This window comes from Amaranthus tricolor, chromosome 1 (assembly GCF_026212465.1).
Source record: "Amaranthus tricolor cultivar Red isolate AtriRed21 chromosome 1, ASM2621246v1, whole genome shotgun sequence".
NCBI lineage: Eukaryota > Viridiplantae > Streptophyta > Magnoliopsida > Caryophyllales > Amaranthaceae > Amaranthus > Amaranthus tricolor.
The window spans coordinates 6249472-6271849 of record NC_080047.1 but is presented as its reverse complement, the minus strand read 5'-3'; the positions used below and the strand labels follow the sequence as shown (position 1 = coordinate 6271849).

The 22378-nt window shown below is 31.7% G+C and overlaps 2 protein-coding genes across 3 annotated transcripts; both read left to right on the top strand.

Moving 5' to 3' along the window:
* The first annotated feature begins 1348 nt into the window (after nucleotides 1–1348).
* LOC130812579 (protein NUCLEAR FUSION DEFECTIVE 4-like) lies at nucleotides 1349–10674 on the top strand. Of its 2 annotated transcripts, none has more exons than XM_057678102.1 (2): nucleotides 1349–1836; nucleotides 8965–10674. In XM_057678102.1, exons 1-2 carry the CDS (start codon nucleotides 1464–1466, stop codon nucleotides 10365–10367), a joined length of 1776 nt encoding a protein of 591 aa, XP_057534085.1. In that variant the 5' UTR covers nucleotides 1349–1463; the 3' UTR covers nucleotides 10368–10674. The 2 variants fall into 2 exon arrangements, with proteins under 2 accessions (XP_057534085.1, XP_057534077.1); XM_057678094.1 differs by lacking the exon at nucleotides 1349–1836 and adding an exon at nucleotides 4621–5887 and having other exon boundaries at nucleotides 8965–10673.
* A 6987-nt stretch (nucleotides 10675–17661) lies between these two features.
* LOC130812570 (serine/threonine-protein phosphatase 7 long form homolog) lies at nucleotides 17662–18982 on the top strand. Its single transcript, XM_057678085.1, has 3 exons — nucleotides 17662–17759; nucleotides 17835–18254; nucleotides 18333–18982. The coding sequence occupies exons 2-3, from the start codon at nucleotides 17835–17837 to the stop codon at nucleotides 18852–18854; spliced, it is 942 nt and encodes a 313-aa protein (XP_057534068.1). The 5' UTR covers nucleotides 17662–17759; the 3' UTR covers nucleotides 18855–18982.
* The last annotated feature ends 3396 nt before the right edge of the window (nucleotides 18983–22378 follow it).

Below are 22378 nucleotides of genomic sequence, written 5' to 3'. Positions count from 1 at the left end.
ATTTGCTTCAGCACGCCATTAAATACACTAATTCTACAAAACTAAAATTTTATAAATGTTAATATTATGAAATTTGTATTAAAATGAATTAATGCAAACAAAATCCCACTTAATCAATTTTTAACTCAACTTGAAAAAATAGTATTCGATAAGAGCTTCAAGGGTTTTAGTCGTGTGAATTTGAAATCGGATCATTTTTGGATCGAGTCGTGTTGGGTTCAGGTAACCCAATGAATCAATGATTTTTCATGATTATTTTATCATTAAATTTTTTAAAAACTCTATAGAAGTATACTCTATAATATCTACTCCTTTCGTTTCCTAATGTTCTTCCCATTTAGAATATTTTATTTTGGAGAGAGAAATTTAATTAAGATTTTTAAGACATATATAAATGATAAAATATATCAATGTGAGATCTCGTTAGATTCGTCTTAATGTATACTTTTTTATTATATATTTTTTATAATTTTCTTGTGATGCGTATTTAGAGATATTAAGGTTCAAAATTTACTTTGAAAACTGTGCAAACTGCAAAAAGTAAATGGAAAGAACATTTGAAAACGGAGGGAGTAATATATTAAGTTTATAAGTAATATATTTTCTTATAAAATAGACTAATATTTTAAATTTTAAAGCTACAACAAATAAACGTTAACTTAAAATACAAAATTTAATTAGAACTATAATGAGTTCCGACTAAAAATGATGACGTGAAACTGAAAATAAAAAAAATCAACATGGTGAGGTCTAACCTAGTAACATTCGGTATTTATAATTCAGATCATTTTTGAGGTATGGGTCAAACATTATGGGTTATATAACTCACTAAATACATCAATCGGATTTCGGATTAAAATTTAACATGTTAAGTTTTAACTTATTTTAATAAAAAAAGGTGATTAATGAATACTTGAAAAAGGCAAAAGGAACCCTTTAAAAGAAATAAAGTGAGTATAATATAACCTTTTAAATAGTTTTAATATAAATCATACTCCCTCCAATTTACTATCTTTCATTTGCTTTTTAGTCACTATTCATCTCTTACTCTTAATTTGTATTTTATTATTAATTTATAAGTTAAAATATAATTAAGTGAGATCATGTTTAATTCGTCTCAATACAAGGATTATTCATATTAATTTTTTACAATTTTTAATCATGCACAATCAAAAATATTAAAAATTAAATAAGTGTATTGAATAGAGTGTATAAAGCATATAAGACATTAATAGTGAATACAAGAAAGTATATACACATCTATTTCACATATTCAATAATAATATTGACTATTGAGTATTGGTTATCAACTAAGTTTCTCAATCCCCATATAAGTACCATATACTAGTACTAGTCTAAACTAAATCCTATAAATATTGACAAGTTATACAACCTTCACATCACATTACTAAACTCAACTCTTACAACTAGTACTCCCTATAGGCTATAGCTAGTCGATCGTAATGGCGATGGAAGGTGGTACGAGTGGGGTCCACTTTGTGGGCCGAGTGTTAACCGGGCGGTGGTTCCTGGTGTTTTCAACCCTCCTAGTGATGTCAATGGCTGGGGCTACCTACATGTTTGGATCATACTCAGGCGTCATCAAATCATCTTTAGGGTATGACCAATCTACACTTAATTTATTAAGTTTTTTCAAGGATTTAGGGTCTACCGTGGGTATACCCGCGGGTCTACTCATGGAAATTGCCCCACCTTGGATTGTCCTTGCTGTTGGTGCTGTCCTTAACTTCTTTGGTTACTTCATGATTTGGCTTGGTGTTTCCGGTCATATTTCTAAGCCTACCGTTTGGCAAATGTGCCTCTATATATGCATAGGTACGTTTTTAGTTATATATGTGCGTGTATGTTATTTTTTTTCGTATACTCTATCTGTTCTTTTAAATTTGCTACTGAAACTCTGAAAGTAATATTTTTTCTCACAATATGTCACTTTCAGTAGGAAACTCAAAGTATGTTGCTATTGTTCTCTACATAATCTTGTGCGCTTATATGTGATGGATGATGAGTTATTATATTTTTTGATGCATTTTTGTTTAACGTCAACAATTATCAAAACAAAATATAGGAATATAATAAATCGATTAATCTCTACAAAAAAAAAAATTGAACTAAACAAGACAACGGTAATATAATACTGAAAACTAACGATTAAGTTAGTTCAGCATACATTCAAATATAAGCATTAGATTTATTTTATATTAGTATTTTGAAATCGAATTTGAGCGGATTAATGAATTTTTTTCATTTTAACGTTAGAAGAAATGGATAGTGTATAGAGTAGTTGAATAATTTTGAACAAAGATAAAAATAAAAGTGGGAAATATACCACTTGGGTACATTGACTTTAATTGGGAAACAACCTAACAAATCAAGCTTGCAGAATATTTGGCCCAACCTTAAATTTCCTAGACGATTGGATGATTTAATAGCGACTTTTTAAGCTAACAATATGAATAAGATCACTTTACGGTGGACAATATCCCTTTAAATATAGTATCAATATTTGATTATGTTTCCATTTTATGGGTTAATTGTAGATGGATAAGACTCGTTACATCCGCCATTAGGAGTATCTTCTTATATTTTCTACTTTCTAGCCTACTAATTAAATACTTCATGTTCTTTTTTCATCTTATTTTGTAAAAACTACCACGAACCCTACATACAAACGCTGCAACAAGGAATTATTTTTTAAAAATCTTTTCTAATATATTGGTAAAGTTTTCAAAATTTTATTCGAATGATTATAACTATAATCAAGAGTTTAAACTTTATCCTTAACTTGGGTCTGTTTGACAGACGATGATGATGTACTGAAATTGTAGGTTGGTTTGACCAAATAAAAGTATTGGCTTAAGAATCAATTATTTAAGAAGGCATCATGTAAATAATTAATAAAAAATTATTGTTAGTTGTTGGATGTTTGTTAGAAAAGTTTGTCAAAAAACCAAAAACTAATTAAAAAGTTAGCTTGAGTAGTTTGTTTATTTTGGCTTAAAATCATTTACCGAATACTTTTTTTAGCTAAAATATTTAACACTGGTCAAAAACTAAATTAATTTCTTACCCCCAACAATAAATCAAAATAGTCATTTCATAGAAAAAAAAAATTGCAACCAATTATATTCCTTATTACAAGATTGTAATATATTTAATCACAACCATTTCATACCGACGTGCAAATAGCCAATTAGGTAGCAACCACTAGTATAGCTTTATTTGTCATTTTGTAATCGAGTTAGTTGTCTCCATTGAGTCCTTTGCGTGTACACCGATATTATTGTCTTATTGTATACTAATCTATTGTTATTTTAAAATTTAATAAGATATTTTAATTTAAATGATAATAAAATAAAATTAGATTAATTTTAATGAACAATTTGTCACTTAGTTGCTAATAGTAAATAACGTAATCGCCTAATTGGTGTACTTCAATATTATCTCTTCACTCTGATTGAGTAATTATTGTATTTGTCAGTTATTGTTTGTTAAGGATGGGATAAACTATGAAAGGTTCTTTGTGTCGTGTTCTAAGTTGTTCATTTTGGCATGAATAATCACAATTGGCTATAACGCCATCAAACAATTTTTCCAATAATAAACTGCTATACAAAAGTGTTCATTCTGATTTTCGGTTAGATTTTAGATTGATATATTAGGTCAGTTTAAAATGAGATTTTGTATTGATATTGATTTTAATATAATTGTAAATTATTTTTGAAATCGAGTAAATTTAAATTCGATTACAAGATCAGTTAAATATCGAGTTATTAGAACTATTTTGAACACCTTTAGCTTTCGGTTAACTTTATCCAATCCGAAATAAACTTGGTTATAAAGTTAATTTAAAATTGTTAAAATATTTATATATTCTCATTAGTCGACCCGAGAATCGAGATATTATCCTCGCTTGAACACTCTATTGAACACCTCTAACACTAATAATATCTATTGAACCATTTTTAAATTAAGTGACTTGTGCTATCATTAGGACATGGTTATTGTATCATCATAATTATCCTCAAATTATTTCTAATTATTTATCCTATTTTTGATTAAAAAAAACTCTCAAATATTTATTAATTAATTGTATCATTATGAAAATGAGAGGCAACCATGGTCATTGTATCATCATTAATATAATTATCCTCCAACGACTATCATGTGTGGTGCATCTTTTGTAATTACACTAATCTGTGTTTAAGTTTTAATTAAACATAATTAGGAAGAATCTTTATAGATGCATAGAATAAAATAATTAGAGCTTAAAATATAGTGATAAGAGTATGGACATATTATAAATAAGACAGCTAACACTTTGAACAAGTAGCTCAGCAAATGGACCATTTTTTTACTTATATATTTCAACATCAAATCCTGCGACAATATCCTTGAATTCAAACTTGTTTTCCTAGATTAACATGTACAAGTCAACTATATATTACTCCTAGATATTTAGACTTATTAGTTCTTACCCTTCACACTTCAAACTACACTTTCAAAGTTTCAAATAATAGTGTTTTTGTTAAATGCTTTTTTTATTTCTTGATTAATTTTTTTGCTTTTGACTATTTGATTTAGGAATGGGTAGGGGACTAAAGTTTTATATGGGTTTTGAGTTAATTATTCATGTTTCAATATTTTTAAATTTTAAAGGTTTGATTAGTACTAAAACAGGTCTTTGGGTTATATATAAGTCTAAATTGAGTCCTAATAAATGTAGAATATGAATTTATAATGAATTTAAATTTATTTTGTGTTGTATAATAGATTGCATTTAAAGCAAGTCTGACGAGTTTGGAACGGGTTTAGCAGGGTTGACTCTTAATGGGTCCTAAGAGAAGGAATGGTCTGGGTCTGGGTCAGAAAACCCTAAACCCAGATTAATTTTTTTGGATCCAAAACTAAACCCAGATCCGTTGGGTCGCAAAAAATTGCACCTCAATCTTATTAGGGGCGGGTCCAATGGATCTTGAACCCATGATCATCCCTGATTTGGTTAGTGAATAGAAAAGGCATTTCGTGAATGACTTTTAAAGTTAACCTTTTAAATAAAAATCAAGAGCTACTAAGTAAATTTTTCATTGACTTTTATATTTTTTTACGTTTTCTATGAAAAACAAACAACAAATATTTATTATTTACCAAGTATATATTCATAATAGTTGGTTTGATAGCTAATAAATCAACCAATATTACATCCTTTAATATTAACAAACTAACAGTCATTTGCTAAATTAACACATAATAATTCTCATCATTTATTTTCTTAACTCAAAGACATGTGATACTATTGTACTAGCTAGTAGTATTGTTACTAGCATATGAGTAAAGCTTACCACTATAAATACATTCTTTTCACTTCAACATTAGTATACTCGATCAACAACCTTCACAATTTCTTCCACGAATAAACTTTACTATATACCAAAATCTAACACGACCAACATTTTTAGCTAGCGTACTTTATTTATAGCCATGGTGTTTGAAGGTGGCGGAGGTGATGGTGGCAAACTCGGGCTTCCCTTTATAGCCCGAGTCATAACCGGGAGGTGGTTCTTAGTATTTTCCTCCCTCCTAGTGATGTCCGCGGGAGGGGCAACCTACATGTTTGGGTTATACTCTAAGGACATAAAAACGTCCTTAGGGTATGACCAAACTACCCTTAATCTCCTCAGTTTCTTTAAGGATTTAGGGTCTACGGTAGGGATCCCGGCTGGGCTACTGATGGAAGTTGCCCCTCCTTGGGTGGTCTTAGCGGTGGGTGCATTTCTTAACTTTTTTGGTTACTTCATGATTTGGCTTGCCGTCACTTCTCGTATTGCCAAGCCTGCTCTTTGGCAAATGTGCTTATACATTTGTGTAGGTATGTCTAGTTTTATGCGTGGTTAATGTTTATCCCTCCATCCCATTCAATATGATGTGAAAGTCGCGTTTTGTTTTAGTTGGGCACATATCGTATCACTTTTCTCAGGAAAAACTTGAGTTCATTTCTCGTTATTGCTCTCTAGCTAACGCTCAACTTACCCGATACTAAAAATATGACACATTTCTTAAAAAAGCTCTTTATTATGAATAAGTCCGATTTATAAATTTAACATTCTTGAAATATATTTTAATTCTAATTTTTTTATTGTGAGATAAGGAAAATCTTATATAGGCAGTAAGAGGGAAACATTACATAAATATTTCTATAGGTGGTGAGAATCGAATTTATATCACAAATTTACAATAATAGAAGGAAAAACTCTACCTCATAATTTTGAAAAATAACTTTAATTGAAAATAGTTTTTTAACTTTTAACTGAAAAGTGTATTTATAGTTAATAAGAATGAAAGAGATTGAATTGATCATAGTCCTTGATTTGTTTGATTTTTTAGTTCTTTTACGCAAAATGTAGCTATTTCTTACTAATTTTATCATTCAAAGAAGTATTGTAAAATCACTATCTAGTATCTAGAACATATGAGCTTGATTATATCTTTGAGGGTACATATCAAAAAAAAAAAAAAAGGAGTTCATATTTATATAGAATTACAAAAATTAGATTAATTATCAGGGGAGAAGTTAGGTCTGGGTCGGTCATATTTCAAGTCATTTAATTTAAAAGTTATTATTGTTGAATCATCTAACACATTATATAAAAAACAATTTGAGTTGATTTAGTTTACATATAGAGATAATGATCTACCCACCTTATACTAAAGTCTTAGGTTCTTTATTACGAATAATTAAAAAATAAATTAAACAATAAAGACTCCTATATTTTTAGAATAAAAATATCTTAACATCCATCATCATCATGGTTTAATTTCATATCGATTTGCAATTACTTCGTGTGCTTAGAAAGTATTCCATTGTGAACAACACCAAATATATAATGTGATATGATACATAATACATATATAAATGTTCCTTGGTGGACGGGAAAAGCCATTGAATATATATGAATTTAGAATTTTGATGAGATTTGTGAAATCTAAATCTCGAGTCTTTAGACGTTTATTGGCTTGCATTGTGTCGTTATTGTACCACTAGCCCACTAGTAAACATGAAATGAGGATACCTTAAATTACTTAATAGGAGAAAAGAGTTAAAGAATGTATTAAATATTTTGAGGTTTTAATTATCACATATTAAGTTTTTGGTTGAGTTGGTTTCTTAATATGATATCAGTAGCTAACATGATAAACAAGTCACAGGTTCGAATCTCAACTACCCCTCAAATTTAAGTGGAATATTCCGCACCAGTTTAGAGGAGGTCATTTGTTACATTTACATTTCAAACAAAAAGGCTCTTATATAAGAGGGCGTGTTAGAGTATATAACATATCATAAAACCTCAATCGTTAGCTTAAGTTTTTGGTTGAGTTGGTTCATTAATATATAACATATTTGGGGCCTTAGGTATTTTAAGTTGGTTTAAAATCGAGTCTATGTCCACATTTAATTTTATATAATGGTAAACTCATTTTTAAAATCGGATCAAAATTAAATTCGGTCCAAAGTCGTGTATATGTCTATTCGTCGGCCTGTTGTGAACGCTTCACCTCTTTTAATGCAGCGTTGTTTTGTTTGACTATCGACTTCTGATAGATTTAGCTAGCAACCAAGAAAACACTAAACATAATCCCATATGGCCATATATATATATATATATATATATATATATATATATATATATGGTCAAGTTCTAGTGAAAACCAAGCTTATATGAGAATCCTGAGAACCAAAAAATGTATTACCTTTTTACAGGTGTTACTTTTGCACAAAAAATGTGTCACTTTTGTTTTTAAAAAAATCTGATACTTTTTACTAAAAAAGTGTAACTTTCAGAAAAAAAAATATAAATGCAAAGTAACACGTTTTTCTGGAAAAGTAACACATTTTTATATAAAAAGTAATACCTTTTTATGGTTCTCACGGTTCTCATATAAGGATAGTTTTCACTTGAACTTCGACCAATATATATACTTTCTTAGTTCGAAATTATTTGTATTAGAAATATTGCACTGAGATTTTGTTTGATTCGTTGCAATGCAAAAACTATTAATATTAAATTTTTATAATTTTTTATCATATATAATTAGATATTTTAAAGGTTGAATTAATATATTCGAATATATAAAAAGTCAAACATAGTAAGTATTTTAGAGGGAAAGAATATTAAATTACTAATTCATCGCGGCAATATTTGTCCTTAACAAAATTAAAATGAAATAGCTGGCGCCTTACTAATAATTAATGATGAGCATGGATCAATATTGTCCTTTACATCTTTTCTTTGCTCTGTCTTCTATTCTGCTGTTTATCACCATTTGAATATCCAATAAAAGGTCTTATTTGATCATTTACTAGCTAGCTCCCTAATAAAACAAAAATGTTGTATGCAAGAGTTGACCTCTAAGATAAGATGAGTATACCAATTATGCTCAATTGACTATAGTGGATTATGGTGAATTTTTATACATATTCAGATGGATAGGCGTGAGTATAAAATATAAATATTTTACTGCTATAGGTGATAAGGTAAGTGATGGGTATGAAAATTTTAGGTGAGTATGGCTCTAGGAGAGGACATATCATTTACCTGTTCATTTTGTCATCCCTAGTTATTGTTCATCTCCTTTATTATTCTAACTTTTCTAGATCAGAACTTTCTATAAAAGTGTATAATTGAGCGTTTAGACTAATTTATAATATGATATTTCAAATTAGATCAATCTATAGTTGATTTTATGTACATAAATATCATACCAAATTAATTTGTACTTTAATCATCATTTTCACTCCCACATCTTTATAAAAATCTAACATAAATAAATTTAATTATGATTGATTATAAATTTAATTATAAAAATCTAACATAAATTTAATTATAAAAATCTAACATAAATAAATTTAATTATAAATAAATAAATCTCATTTTCAAATTTAATTAGGTGCAAACTCTCAAGCCTTTGCAAACACGGGTGCACTTGTCACGTGTGTGAAGAACTTTCCAGAGAGCCGAGGAGTTGTCTTAGGCTTACTCAAGGGTTTTGTTGGTCTAAGTGGAGCAATCATAACCCAATTCTACTTGGCATTATATGGTGGTAAAAATTCCAAAGCCTTAATCCTTCTTATTGGTTGGTTACCTGCCGTTATTTCACTTGCATTCCTACGTACCATCCGTTTTATGAAGGTTGTTCGACAAAAAAATGAGATCAAAATATTCTATGAAATGTTATATATCTCTCTTGGTCTCGCCGGTTTTCTTATGATCATGATCATACTTCAAAAACAACTCACTTTCAAGCGATCTGAGTACATTGCTAGTGGTGTTGCCGTGGTTATTTTCCTTCTTTTACCTATTTACACCGTGTTTAAGGAGGAATTTAGGTTGTGGAGGAACAAACAACAGGTTTTGGAAAGTATCTCTAAGGTTAATGTTATGGTAAATAATGGTCAACATAAGGAGGAAATGGTAAATGAGCAACCTATCGTACAACGACAGGCAGATTCTTGTTTTCAAAACGTTTTTAGGCCTCCGGAAAGAGGAGAAGACTATACGATACTACAAGCACTTTTTAGTATCGACATGATTATTCTCTTTGTTGCTACGATATGTGGAGTTGGTGGTACATTGACAGCCATCGACAACTTAGGTCAAATTGGGTTATCACTCGGGTACCCCGCTAAGAGCATTAGCACATTTGTTTCCTTAGTAAGCATATGGAACTATCTGGGTAGAGTCGTGGCGGGTTTTTTTTCGGAGTACTTGTTAAAAAAGTACAAGCTTCCAAGACCTCTTTTCCTTACTTTCATGCTCTTACTTTCGTGCCTTGGCCACCTTCTAATTGCTTTCAATGTTCCTAATGGGCTTTATATAGCATCTGTGGTTATTGGGTTTTGCTTTGGGGCCCAATGGCCCTTACTATTTGGAATCATCTCAGAAGTATTTGGGCTCAAATATTATTCAACTTTATACAATTTTGGGTCGGTAGCAAGCCCAATAGGAGGATATATTCTTAATGTAAGAGTAACGGGCTATTTATATGATAAAGAAGCCTCAAAACAAATGAATGCTTTGAACCGGATAAGGAAACAAGGGGAAGAGCTAAATTGTGTGGGCCCAGAATGTTTCCGTTTGGCATTTCTTATAATCACGGGTGCTACTATTTTTGGTATGTTTATTTCATTAATATTGGTGATTAGAACAAGAAAGTTCTACAAGAGTGATATTTATAGAAAGTTTAGGGAGGTTGCACAACCAATAGTGGCTGACATGATCAATGGTTCCACTGTTCCGGTGCCGGAATATGGACCAAAAAAGCCTGAGACGAAGGCGGTCGAAAGTTCATAGTGTAATAAGACATACTATATATAGAAGTTCATTAGGTTTTATTTTCATGTAGTGAGTTTTCAAGAAGTTTCTATTTATAGTAACTAACAACCATTAAGTTTATAAGCTAAATGAAATCTAGACATGGAATCTTACAATGTAAAGAGAAAGGATGTATTCAAGTAAGTGAGCTACTTTTATCTTTTATGTGGAGTGATAATCAAATCTCTTTTTGCAAACGAGTATTATTTATTGGTCTGTTTTTATGATAAGTGTTTGATTCTCACTCTTACGTGTGGGGAATAATTCTTGCCCATAATAACGAAAAAATATTTTACTTCCTTGTCTCATCTTTGTAAATTATTGTGTGTTCTTACATTTTAATTAACTAGTAAGCTATGCATTGTACGGAATATTTTTTTCTATATATTACCTCCATTCCACTGAAAAAGAGATATTTGCTTTTTTATGCTATTAAAATGCACTTATTCAATACTTAATATTTCATATTATACATAAAGAAATATTATAAAAAGTGGATATTAATAATCTTTTGCATTGAGGTGAATAAAACAAGATCTCACTTGACTATGTTTCAATTTATAGATTAAGAAGAAAATACAAATTAAAAGGTAATAAGTGAATAGTGTCAAAAAGTAAAGGGAAATTATCAATGGTATTCCTGTGTTTTTGTACTTTATCATTGGTGCTCATGTGTTTTTTCGATTATTAATGGTACCCCCATTATTTAATGCTAATTACAACCGTGACATTAATTATGATTAGAAATTGTAGATGGTAACATAAATTGTAGACAATATTGTTGAGAGGAAGTCTTAGTAAATAACGGTAATTTGTAAAGTTAACAAATCACCCTTATGTGATAGGATTTGATAGAGTGAGAGTTTTGTGATTTTAATTTACTTTTTTTTGATTTTTTTGATTTTATTATTATTATTATTTTTTTTTTTCAAGTTGATTTACAAATCACGATTATTGATTAGGAATTATTGTATTATTGATAAGCGTCATAAATAGTAAATAGTAATGTCAACCAAACGAGAAGCGACACATACATTGGGAAACATTGATGCTCAAAAATAGAACAAATTAGTTAAATGATAATTTGAAAAGGCGCCAGAAAAGTAATTATTGACTCTAATTTATGATTGTAAAAATTGTACATTTACGTTGTAAAATGTTGTTTGCCTTTAATTATATTCATTTTTTGAATATCCTACACTAATTTGTAATATTTTTAAACTTTTAAAAAACATACTCCCTCCGTTCCTTTTTTATCTTCCACATTACTATTACGGGTAGTTTCAAAAGTTCTTCCACTTTAGAATACTTTCTATTTTTAGAAAGTTTTTATCTCACTTTTACCCCTTAAAATCCCCCTTTTCTTTTAATGTACCCATTTTCTTTTATTTATAATTATTTTCTCTCTCATACTTCCAATACAATCATTACTTCACACTACTATTTAATTAAAATAATACCCACTACAACCTCATACTTCCAATACAATCATTACTTCCCACTATTATATAATTAAAATAATACCCACTACCACCAAAGATTCTCTTTTTCTTAATCTTTGTGAAATACCCAAATAGGAAGAACAAATAGGAACAGAGGGAGTATTTTTTTAATAAATGTCCCATATTCATAGGACAATCAATGTGCATAAACGTCGTTTACACATCATACAATAAATGTATATTAAGTCTAATAAAGATAATGATGGTTTATTGTGAGATAATTTCATTTGAGAATTTGTGATGAAAAAATGTGAACGAAAAACTTTTTTATATCAATTTTTCATTATCATGAGAATAATTGATACATTAATAAAAATTTATATTATAAATTATTCTTATTACCATCATTTAATGGAACAATCAAATGGGTTAGAAATATAAAAAAATAGAAATGTTTTGCACATAAATTCTTGTGAGAGACGGTCTCTTTGAGAAACCAATTTTAATTGGGCCGGTCATTATATTTTTTAAAATATTGTAAGTAGACATTAAGATTGATCTAAGTAGACATTTAAGATATTGATAATAAGCACTAAAAATACGTTAAGTATGCATAAGGATAATGTAAGTAGGTATTAAGAATACGGTAAGTAAACATTAATCTTTAATGGATTGGATTTGAGATACGTCTCTCAAACAGACGGTCTTTTAAGAGACTAGCTGGTTGTGGCACACACAAAAGAATTGAATGAGACAATTACTATTAGGATAAAGACGTGGGTGCATGGTTTGGTACAAGTCATGTATCCACATATTTAGAAGTTCGAATTAACATTACATTCATGCATTTATTAGTAGCAATCCTGTTATTGTATGAATAGTAGTAGTAGTAATAGTGTACCAACACTTTTGGACATTCATCAAGAATTATGCCCCCAAGCCGCATGCTACCATTTTCAGCACGTTATATATTTGTTCTAAGCAACATTTCAAATACATAATCTTTTTATTGATTAAAATAAGTGATTTTAAGCGTAATTTATATTTTTTATAGGTATTATGATCAAGACTTCATACTTTAGTAATTATATAAATTAGTTTTCTCAATATATATAATCAGAGTATATTATTTATCGCTTTCAAAGTGAGTATATGTTTTTCATTAATATTTATTGACAACTAGTCTTGCAGAAATAACAATATTGAGAATTCAAATTTGAAATAGAATTCATTTCCAATTATTATTTTATGTAGTTTAAGCTAGGATGTCACTATAGAAATCCCCCTACATGAAAATTATTTGACTGGACTTTTTGCTTGATTTTTTGTGTCAATAATTTTTATAAAATTATATTTATATGAATCAAATATTAATACTCTCTGTAACTTTAAATTTGCTATATAATTTAAACTTTTTTTACTAATTTTTTTTATTAAGGTTGTTTCACCATAAGATAGGATCAATTACGTCAGTTCAAACTCTTTCGAAAATCCTATACAAGAATAAATTCAAATTTTATTATTTTCTTATTTATAGATTATTTATATAAGTTCGTTTCACGATAAGACAATCTTATAGAAAGCTTATTTTTTTAAAGTTGTTTAATGTAGGAATCATCAAGAAAAATGCTTTATTTGTAAAAATAACCGAGATTTGATTCAAGTATCTACGACAATAACTCAACCAGAACTGTAGTGATGTGATGTGTGCGCTGTGATATTGAATTTTGTATTCAATGACCTCCCTAAATTAGGGGCCGATCTAGCATGCTGTGGCGCTCGCAAATGACTTTACTCATATTTTTTAAAAAATTAAAAATTAACAAATTTTTTATTAAGAGTGTCTCATCGTGAGACGGTTTAATATGGGCTGGCCCAATATTTACTTTAATAAAAACTGAAAAAAATTGTTTTTAATTTACTTAATCAGTTGTTTTTTATTAAAAAAGCATTAATTGAGATGTTTATATGGGCCCGTCTCATGGTGAGATGGCCTCATACTAGACTTGTTGAATATTAGGGCATAAACTAAACGCCAATTACTACTGTGCATCCGTGGCTTGCCGTCTTAGTCTACCACCATGAACCACCGATTTTCGGTTTCCACCAGCCAAATTGCCCATCCAATTTTACAAATTATAGTCAACTTTATATTAAAAGTGTGTTTTTTTTATTAACCCAATTTTACAAATCTATTCAATTTTGCAAATTATTGTCAACTATGATAATATAAATAATCTTGATTAATTGCAATTACTATCAATTTTTTGAATAAATTGTATATATATATTCTTGATTACTTTCAATTATTATCAATTTTTTAAATTAGTTGTATATATGTTCTTGATTAATTGTTTGGTTATTATAAAATATTTTTCTATAGAATTAAATTGAAAACAATATTTTATTGTATTAATGATTTTTATTTTTTAAATTTTTATTTTGTCGATTGTGCTCTCACTGAATTTGAATCCTGGGTTCGTCACTGCCCTAAAATTGTCATTTGGATGCGGCAAATCATAAACAACACAATTTCTCCGTTTCACATTAGTTATGGGATTAGAATTATTGTACTATTCATTCATCACTTTTAATTTATAAATTAAAATATATAGTAGTCAGATAGTGTTGTTTAATTCGTTTCAATGTAAAAATTGCTTCATTTTTTATAATTTTTTACTCCTTATAGAAGTACAAAATTTGAGATACTAAATATTGGATTAGCTAGTGTAGTAAATTGCGTAAAAAACAAACGTTACAAGTAAGTTAGAATGAAGAAAGTATTTTAGATGATATCCTTTCTATCTCAAAAATTCATAAATTCTAGACTGGGATAATTTTAGCGTGAGAGGCATTACATACATAAGTTAAATATCCTAAGTAATAATATTACAAAACGTTCACTATAATCAATTTTACAAAACGTCTTTAATAATAGCTGATTTATAAATTAGCTTAATAATTAAACAAAAAAAAAAAGTCATTGCCACCAAATGATGAAACAAGCTAACAAATCAGGTAAACAAACAATTACCAAATACCCTATATTCAGTTGAATTTAGTTGCATATTACCATATCTAAACTAATTGGAATTTGTGTGTCTAAGTTGATTAGTGTCTTTAATCAACTTATTAAATATTATCATGCATGTATCTAAAATTTTACATATGTACTTGTCCTCCCTATGGTTTATGATCAAATTATAATAGTGAATCTATTCCCAATCTATGGCCAAAATAAAAAAAAATTTCCACTTTCCTTAAAATGGGAAAGTATTTCCAAGTTTACCGTCCACGTAGGATTGCTTTGAGAAATTTTTTTTTTTTTTTTTAATAAAACCGCTACATGAAATGGCGGTTTTATTCATGCATCTGAAGTAAAACGCCATCTGAGATGGCGGTTTGGTTAAGTGAATTTTTTTTAAAAAAAAAAAAAAAAAAAAATTAATATGTGGAGTAAACCGCCACTTGAAGTGGCGGTTTGGTATCAATACAAAACAACAGCTTCCTTCGACATTTTTCACAATTCATTTTGCTCTTCTTGCTTCTTGCCGGTATAACCCTAAAAAAAAAATTTCTTCACTCTCATTTACTTTAAATTTACAATTACTCTCATTCCACTAAACTAATCAACTACATTCCCATCTTCTCCTTGTGTACTAGTTTATTTTCATCCTCATTTAAGGTATGAATAAAATCCTAATTTTTGTTCAATATGCAAATTGTTTATTTTGTTCCTTATTGTTTTGAATTGAAGTTATAAAAACGTTAAATGTTTGTTACATTCTATTGTTTTCATGATTTATGCTTACGTTTTACACATTTGTAGTTGAATTTTAGGATTTGTTTTGTATGCATATAAAGTGTTTGATGAAATGCTTCAATGAAAGTTTATTACTTTGTAGGGTTAGTTTAATGGTTTTTGTATATATTCATGCTATTTTTAGCTACTAGGGGTGAAATGAACTTTCTAACAAGTGTTGTAATACCTTAATATCACAAATTCTTGTATTCAAATTTACACTTCCCTTACTCACATTCAACAATTAAGTGTATGTGAAATCAAATGAAAAATATGTTTGTACTTGCAGAATATGGATCATTATCCCGTTATAGTGTATTGGGGTGGGGAAGTAAGTTATACTGGATCCGATGTTGGATATAATGGAGGATTAAATACAGTGATGTTTATCCGTCGTCAAAATACGACTTTTGAGGTGTTTGTTAGCAAAGTGTATGATGTAATTGGTTGTGATCGCAACTCTTATATGTTAAAAATGGAGATGAAATACCCGGGGACTGGGAAAAATGTGTTAGTCCCTATGAAGAATGATGAAAGCATAAGTGCTCTTGCTTATGCGGCATCACAAGCCCCTGGAACGGCAATTGAGGTTTATGTTGAATTGGTTGCAAATTTGGATAATGCGAGGGAAGTCATGACTAGCATGGAACTTCCAGAATCAGGTCCTAGTGTACGCCATGATACATTCACAGAAATGTTAAGTAACCCGAATTACGTTAGTGAGCACTTGGATGAGTTTACCTCTCCAACTCATTCACGTGGCATTGGTGGTGGTGTAATGAACACCTTTTCCACGAGTCACTTGGGTAGGCTTAATGCGAACGAGGTTGACTCTTTAGATCAGGAGGATGAGCATATTGATTTTGATTCAGAAGAGGATGATGAAAGAAGAGAAGCTCTAGATGCAGCGATTAGAGATGGTGCTCCATCTCAAGATTGGCTTAGAATTGATGAGGTTGATCAAAGAAAGTATGTTTTTTTTTTTAATAATATGTTGCATCTAATAATATTTATATAATTATTATAACACTTATGTATGTAACAGCGATCATGGTGATGCCGGGCCCAGTTGATCCATCAGTGCTTACGCTTCAGGCGACCCACAGGAGCGTAGCTGCGTGGGAGGGCTCCACTGCCCAATTGGTTACTCGTCAGCACTACCAGGCGAGTACGTTACGGTGGGAGGTGGATGACAGGGTGTTAGACGTAGTCGAGCTAGCTGGTTTCAGATACATTCACCGGTTGTTGGGCGGGGGCTTGGAGCTCGATCGAGCTCTTATCACTGCATTGGTGGAGAGGTGGAGGCCAGAGACATATACATTCCACCTCACAGTTGGCGAGGCAACGATCACGTTGCAAGATGTGGCAGTTATCATGGGACTACCGGTTGAAGGACAAGCCGTCATTGGTCATGGGGAGGGAAATTGGCCAGCATTAGTACATGAGCTGCTAGGGGTTAGGCCGGAAGACCCTCAAGACCCCACCCAGCCCAAGATCATCGTTGGATCGTCATTGAAGCTGACTTGGCTCCGACAGCATTTTAGCGCGCTTGAGGATGATGCAGATGATGTGACGGTTGACAGACATGCCCGCGCTTACATCTTGTACCTGTTTGGATGCATCTTGTTTCCAGACAAGAGCGGCGACTCGGTACAACTGATCTATCTCCCTCTACTGGGAGATTTGGAGCGCGTAGATGAGTACAGTTGGGGAAGTGCTACCCTGGCGTATCTGTATCGTAACTTATGTCGAGCATCTCGTAAGGGTGCCAAGGACATTGGTGGATGCTTGATGTTATTACAGATATGGTCATGGGAGCACATTCATATAGGGAGGCCAATTATTCGGACGGTTCGACCGGATGGGCAAAATGATCAGGAAGATGACGCGGATGATTTTGAACCGATATTAGGGTCACAGCATCGGCGCGGGGTGGATCCTTTGGCAATAAGGTAGCAACACTCAATTCACTATTCAAATTCATAATTTCACTATTTTATGATAGATGAAAATGTTAATCAATGTTTATTTGTTTGCAGCTGGCTTCGCGTATATCTTTCGAGATCCCACTCCCCACATACTCTCGTCTACTACAGGGACGCACTAGATCGACAACGGGACGAGCAGGTTAGTAACATTTACTATTTGTATTAGTTATGAATAAATTGTATACATTACTAAGCATATTGATTTCTATTACAGATGACATGGCAGCCTTACACAGCGGCTAAGATGGAAGCTTTACCGCACATATGTACATCGGGCCACGAGATTTGGAGATCGCGTTGTCCTCTTATTTGCTTTGACATCGTCGAGCTACATCTACCGGATCGTGTCATGCGTCAATTCGGTTTGGAGCAAGTAATCCCGCAAGCCTGTGACACCCAACCTCAACTACATGCGATCGATCGGAGGACTGGGGACAAGAACTACCTCGTACGACATAGATCGCATGTAGATGCGTGGAACGACCGAGCATCTACATTGGTTGGAGGAGATAACTTCACAGGTCATAGCTCTGCTATGTACATGAGTTGGTACAGGCGCATCTCGATATTACGCCTAACGAACACCGCATTTGCGCAGCCAGGATCACATTACCATCCGACATCTACGTTTCTGGTACGTTTTCTTTCAACACTCATAACAAATAGTAATAGTTTTAAGTAACTCTTTTAACAATATAGTGATAACAAACAGGCTGAGCGCATCCGATCGGTGCTCATACAATGTAATGACACGATTCAAGGGGCCGCTACATCGCCAGTTGAAGTGGGGTATCGGCTATGTTCTCAGACCTTAGGCTCCATTAACGCGTCGTTGACCGATGCATTGAGTCAGGCGGGTTATGAGTACCTCATACCGACTCCACCCGTCATTGGCGAGGTAGATGACGCATTCCACACTCCTTCTCCAAGGAGTTCAGCCCATCGAGGTAGCTCTTCCGGAGGATCCAGTTCTCGGTCCACAAGAGGCCACCAGCGTTCATCTACTCGAGGTCGGTCTTCCAGATCGCCATCGACATCCGCTACTATGTCGCCGTTCGTTCCCCCGTCTTCCATCAACACTCCTCCTCCACATCCATCGCCTCCGCAAAGGATTATCACATATCAGCGTGCTAGTCAACGACGAGCTCCTGCTCTTAATGTCATTGCGGAGGTTGACGAGTTCACACCATCATCATCCACCGGTGCGCAAAACAAAAGGGGCCGGGGGTTGTAGTTTAACAAACTTTGTATATTCTTATATGACTTGAACTTCTTGTATGAGTTTCCATAATTGTAATATATCTTTGTATTATTTTCATATTTATTTTTTTTAGAACAAGCCGGTTCGTAATTGATTATTATGGAATTGATGGTATTGAACTACTTTAATGCATGTTGCGTTCAATATTTTAAAATGAAAGAAAAAAAAATAAAAAAAAAAAAATCAGGCCACAAGCAAACCGCCACATGAAGTGGCGGTTTACCTGGACCAAACCGCCACCTGAGATGGCGGCTTGCCTTCACCAAACCACCACTTCATGTGGCGTTTTTGTGCTTAAGGCAAACCGCCATCTCAAGTGGCGGTTTTGTCTGAAAAAATTTAAAAAAAAAATAAATTTTCCACGTGGACGGTATTGTGGGAAATAATTTCCCAAAAAATGCAAAGTGGGAATTAATCTGTTTTTTAGCATTAATCTGGGAATAGACTCTATAATAGTGCATGAAAATAAAAATAATTATAGATTTAAAGTGGGACATGAGTCTTTGATAATATTACACATAATATATATAACTATGTTTGATTTTAAAAGGATTCATAGTCCATAGAGAGAGAGAAAATATATAGAAAAAAATTATTTTATTAGTAATAAATACTTCCTCTTATTCAAATTATTAGTCTCATATACCTTTTAATATTTGTTGAGGTAATATTTTAACCATTAATATCTCTAATCATGTTTAATTAAAAATTATAAAAATTTGATATTAATAATCCTTATATTGAGGCGAATCAAACAAAATCTCACTTGACTATATTTTAACTTATAGATTAAAAATAAGATATATATTAAGAGTGATAAGTGAATAGTAAGCTTAAAAGTAAATGAGACTAATAGAATAATAGGAGGGAGTATGTTATTACACTTCTATATGATTAATATAACTTGCAACTTAAAACATATTCGCTTAGGAACAATATTATGTATATTTTCAATTTAAACATGAAATATTCTAAATTTACTATTTATTTAGGGCACTAAAACACATTAAAAGATGCTTTTAGAGATAATCGGGGCGGGCCAAGTCTAAATGGGCTTGAGTTGCCTTGACTCGTCAATCCTTCTTGACCCACTTTGCCCCGCCCCTTTAAGAGCATCTATTTTGATGATCTAATTTTAGATCACATGACCTAACAATAGAAATTTTGCTATTAATAGTGACCTAAATTGGGGCGGCTTGGGAAAAAGATTGAGTAATTGGGTTGTTATGTGACCCGCTTAGCTGAACGATCACTTAATTTTTTCCAAAAATTATGCCACGTGTCGCGCAGGGATTGGATGATGAAAAAAGAAAGTCTAGCTCCCTGACACGGCTGTTGCTCCCGCTTCCACCTGGCGGCTTCTGATTCACTGCCAAAAAGTAGTCGTTTATTGTATTTAACGGCTATTTTCGTATATAATTAATTTTTTATAAAAAAAATTATACCAACAGTCAGATTTTTTCGAGATCTATAAAATGAGACCCATTTTAATATTTTTGACATAATTTTATATGTACATATTTTCTTTTTATTTTCCTACTTTCTTTTGTTAAAAAAATACCAAAATAATCATTTCAAAAATCTCAAAAAAAAAAAAAAAGGATTCAAATAACCCAAATTATGGAAGAAATCCAATTAAAAAAAATCAAGAAAAAAATCTTCTAACAATCAAAGTGCTCAAATTCAGTATCAAAATCCTCCATTTAATTCTCCATTTTCTCAAAATACTCTAAATTCTTCTTACTATATTCCTCAAAATATCCCAAATTCATCTTATTATGTTCCTTAAGATACCCGAAATTCTTAAACTATGTTTCACCACCATCATCATCTCACAATGTCAACTCTAATATTGATAGCTATTCAATTCCGATAAGAGGTGAAAGTTTACACGAAAATGAGATGGAGTATGATGATGATGATGATGATGAAAATGATCAAGATGATCAATATGGTGAAGATGGAGGAAATTCTATTCATCATGTTGATGCTAGTCTCTACACCCAACCATCATTTCAAGATCTACTTTCACAATTTGGTTCACCACCGAGCTTCACTCAATTGGTTCAACCATCTCAACAGCAACCTAATGATAAAGCCCCTATACCTTCAAAGAAAAGTTGGGATTTGATTGAAGATATTACTCTCATATGTTAAGTCATGAACACAAGTACAGATCCAATTGTGAGCACCAACCAAAAGATAAGAGTGAGGTGGCAAAAAGTTAAGGAAGCTTATGAAGCAGCGAGGATGGAACGACCCCTTATGATCCCACGAAGAACCGCCGACATGCTTAAATGTCGTTGGGGTAGAGTTGCTCCAGCATGTTTGAAGTGGTCTGGAAGTTATGACGAGGCTCTTAGGAGGAAGAAGAGTCGCACGAGAGACGAAGATGTGCTTAAGAAGCGCATTTAATCCATCAAAGAAAACACGGTAACTTTAACTTGATTAAGCAATGGAAAATTTTAGGAAAGTATAACAAGTGGAAGCAAGTGGTAAAAAGTAATCAAAAAAAAACGATTGGATCAACAACCAACTGGTGGTGTTAGTAGTGAAAGTCGTAGGAAAAGATCAAGGACGGAAGAAGATTCTAAAACACCAACAAGTAAACCTCAAGGAGGATCATCTACTCGCCCCGAGGGTATGAAGAAGGCTAAGGCTCGCATGACTGGGAAAATGGTTGCAGATCAATCAATTCAAGCTTTGAGTGCATTTGGAGAGAGTCTTCGACTTAATTCAGAAATGATGAAGGAGAAGACAGAACTTCAAAAACAAAAAGAAGCCCGAAAACAAAAACAACTTCAAATGGAAGAATATCGAATGAATTGGGATATCTATCAAACATTAAGCAAAAAGAAAACTCTTCAGCCATGGGAAGCTAATATGATGGTTCAACTTGGACAATACTTTTAGAAATAGAATCGTCAGTAGATGGTTTAATTATGTATGTCTTAATTATGTTTTAATTATGTATTATTTTTAATGATGGTTTGATTATGTAATGTTTTAAAATGATGTTTTAATTATGTAATGTTTTAAGAGGATCTTTTAATTATGTAAGGTTTTTATGCATTAGTTCTTTTCTTTCCATCACCTTTTGGCATGCATTAGTTCTTTTCTTTCCATCACCTTTTAGCATGCATTAGTTTTTTCCTTTCCATCACCCTTTGGCATGCATTAGTTCTTTTCTTTCCATCACCTTTTGACATGTATTAGTTTTTTCCTTTCCATCACCTTTTGGCATGCATAATATTATATATATGCATATCCACATTCAATTGAATGTATAACTTCAACATGAGTTTTTATAAGTTTAATTTTTCCTCATCCACTTCAAGTTCTTCATCTTCTGATGAAGAGAATGAACTAATAGATAATATGGTTAATTATGCCTTTCAATACGCTATTCCTCCTATTGTTTCAACACTACAACCAAGGGTGAGAACCAACAAAAAATGTCGAATTCAAAGAGACCATTCAAAAGGTCATTCCAAACT

Bases quoted from the DNA above. Each gene is read 5' to 3' on its own strand.
- LOC130812579 (XM_057678094.1), top strand. From the start codon at position 5,500: ATGGTGTTTGAAGGTGGCGGAGGTGATGGTGGCAAACTCGGGCTTCCC. The intron at 5,888-8,964 runs GTATGTCTAGTT...AAATTTAATTAG, and splicing joins GTGCTTATACATTTGTGTAG to GTGCAAACTCTCAAGCCTTT.
- LOC130812570 (XM_057678085.1), top strand. From the start codon at position 17,835: ATGACATGGCAGCCTTACACAGCGGCTAAGATGGAAGCTTTACCGCAC. The intron at 18,255-18,332 runs GTACGTTTTCTT...GATAACAAACAG, and splicing joins ATCCGACATCTACGTTTCTG to GCTGAGCGCATCCGATCGGT.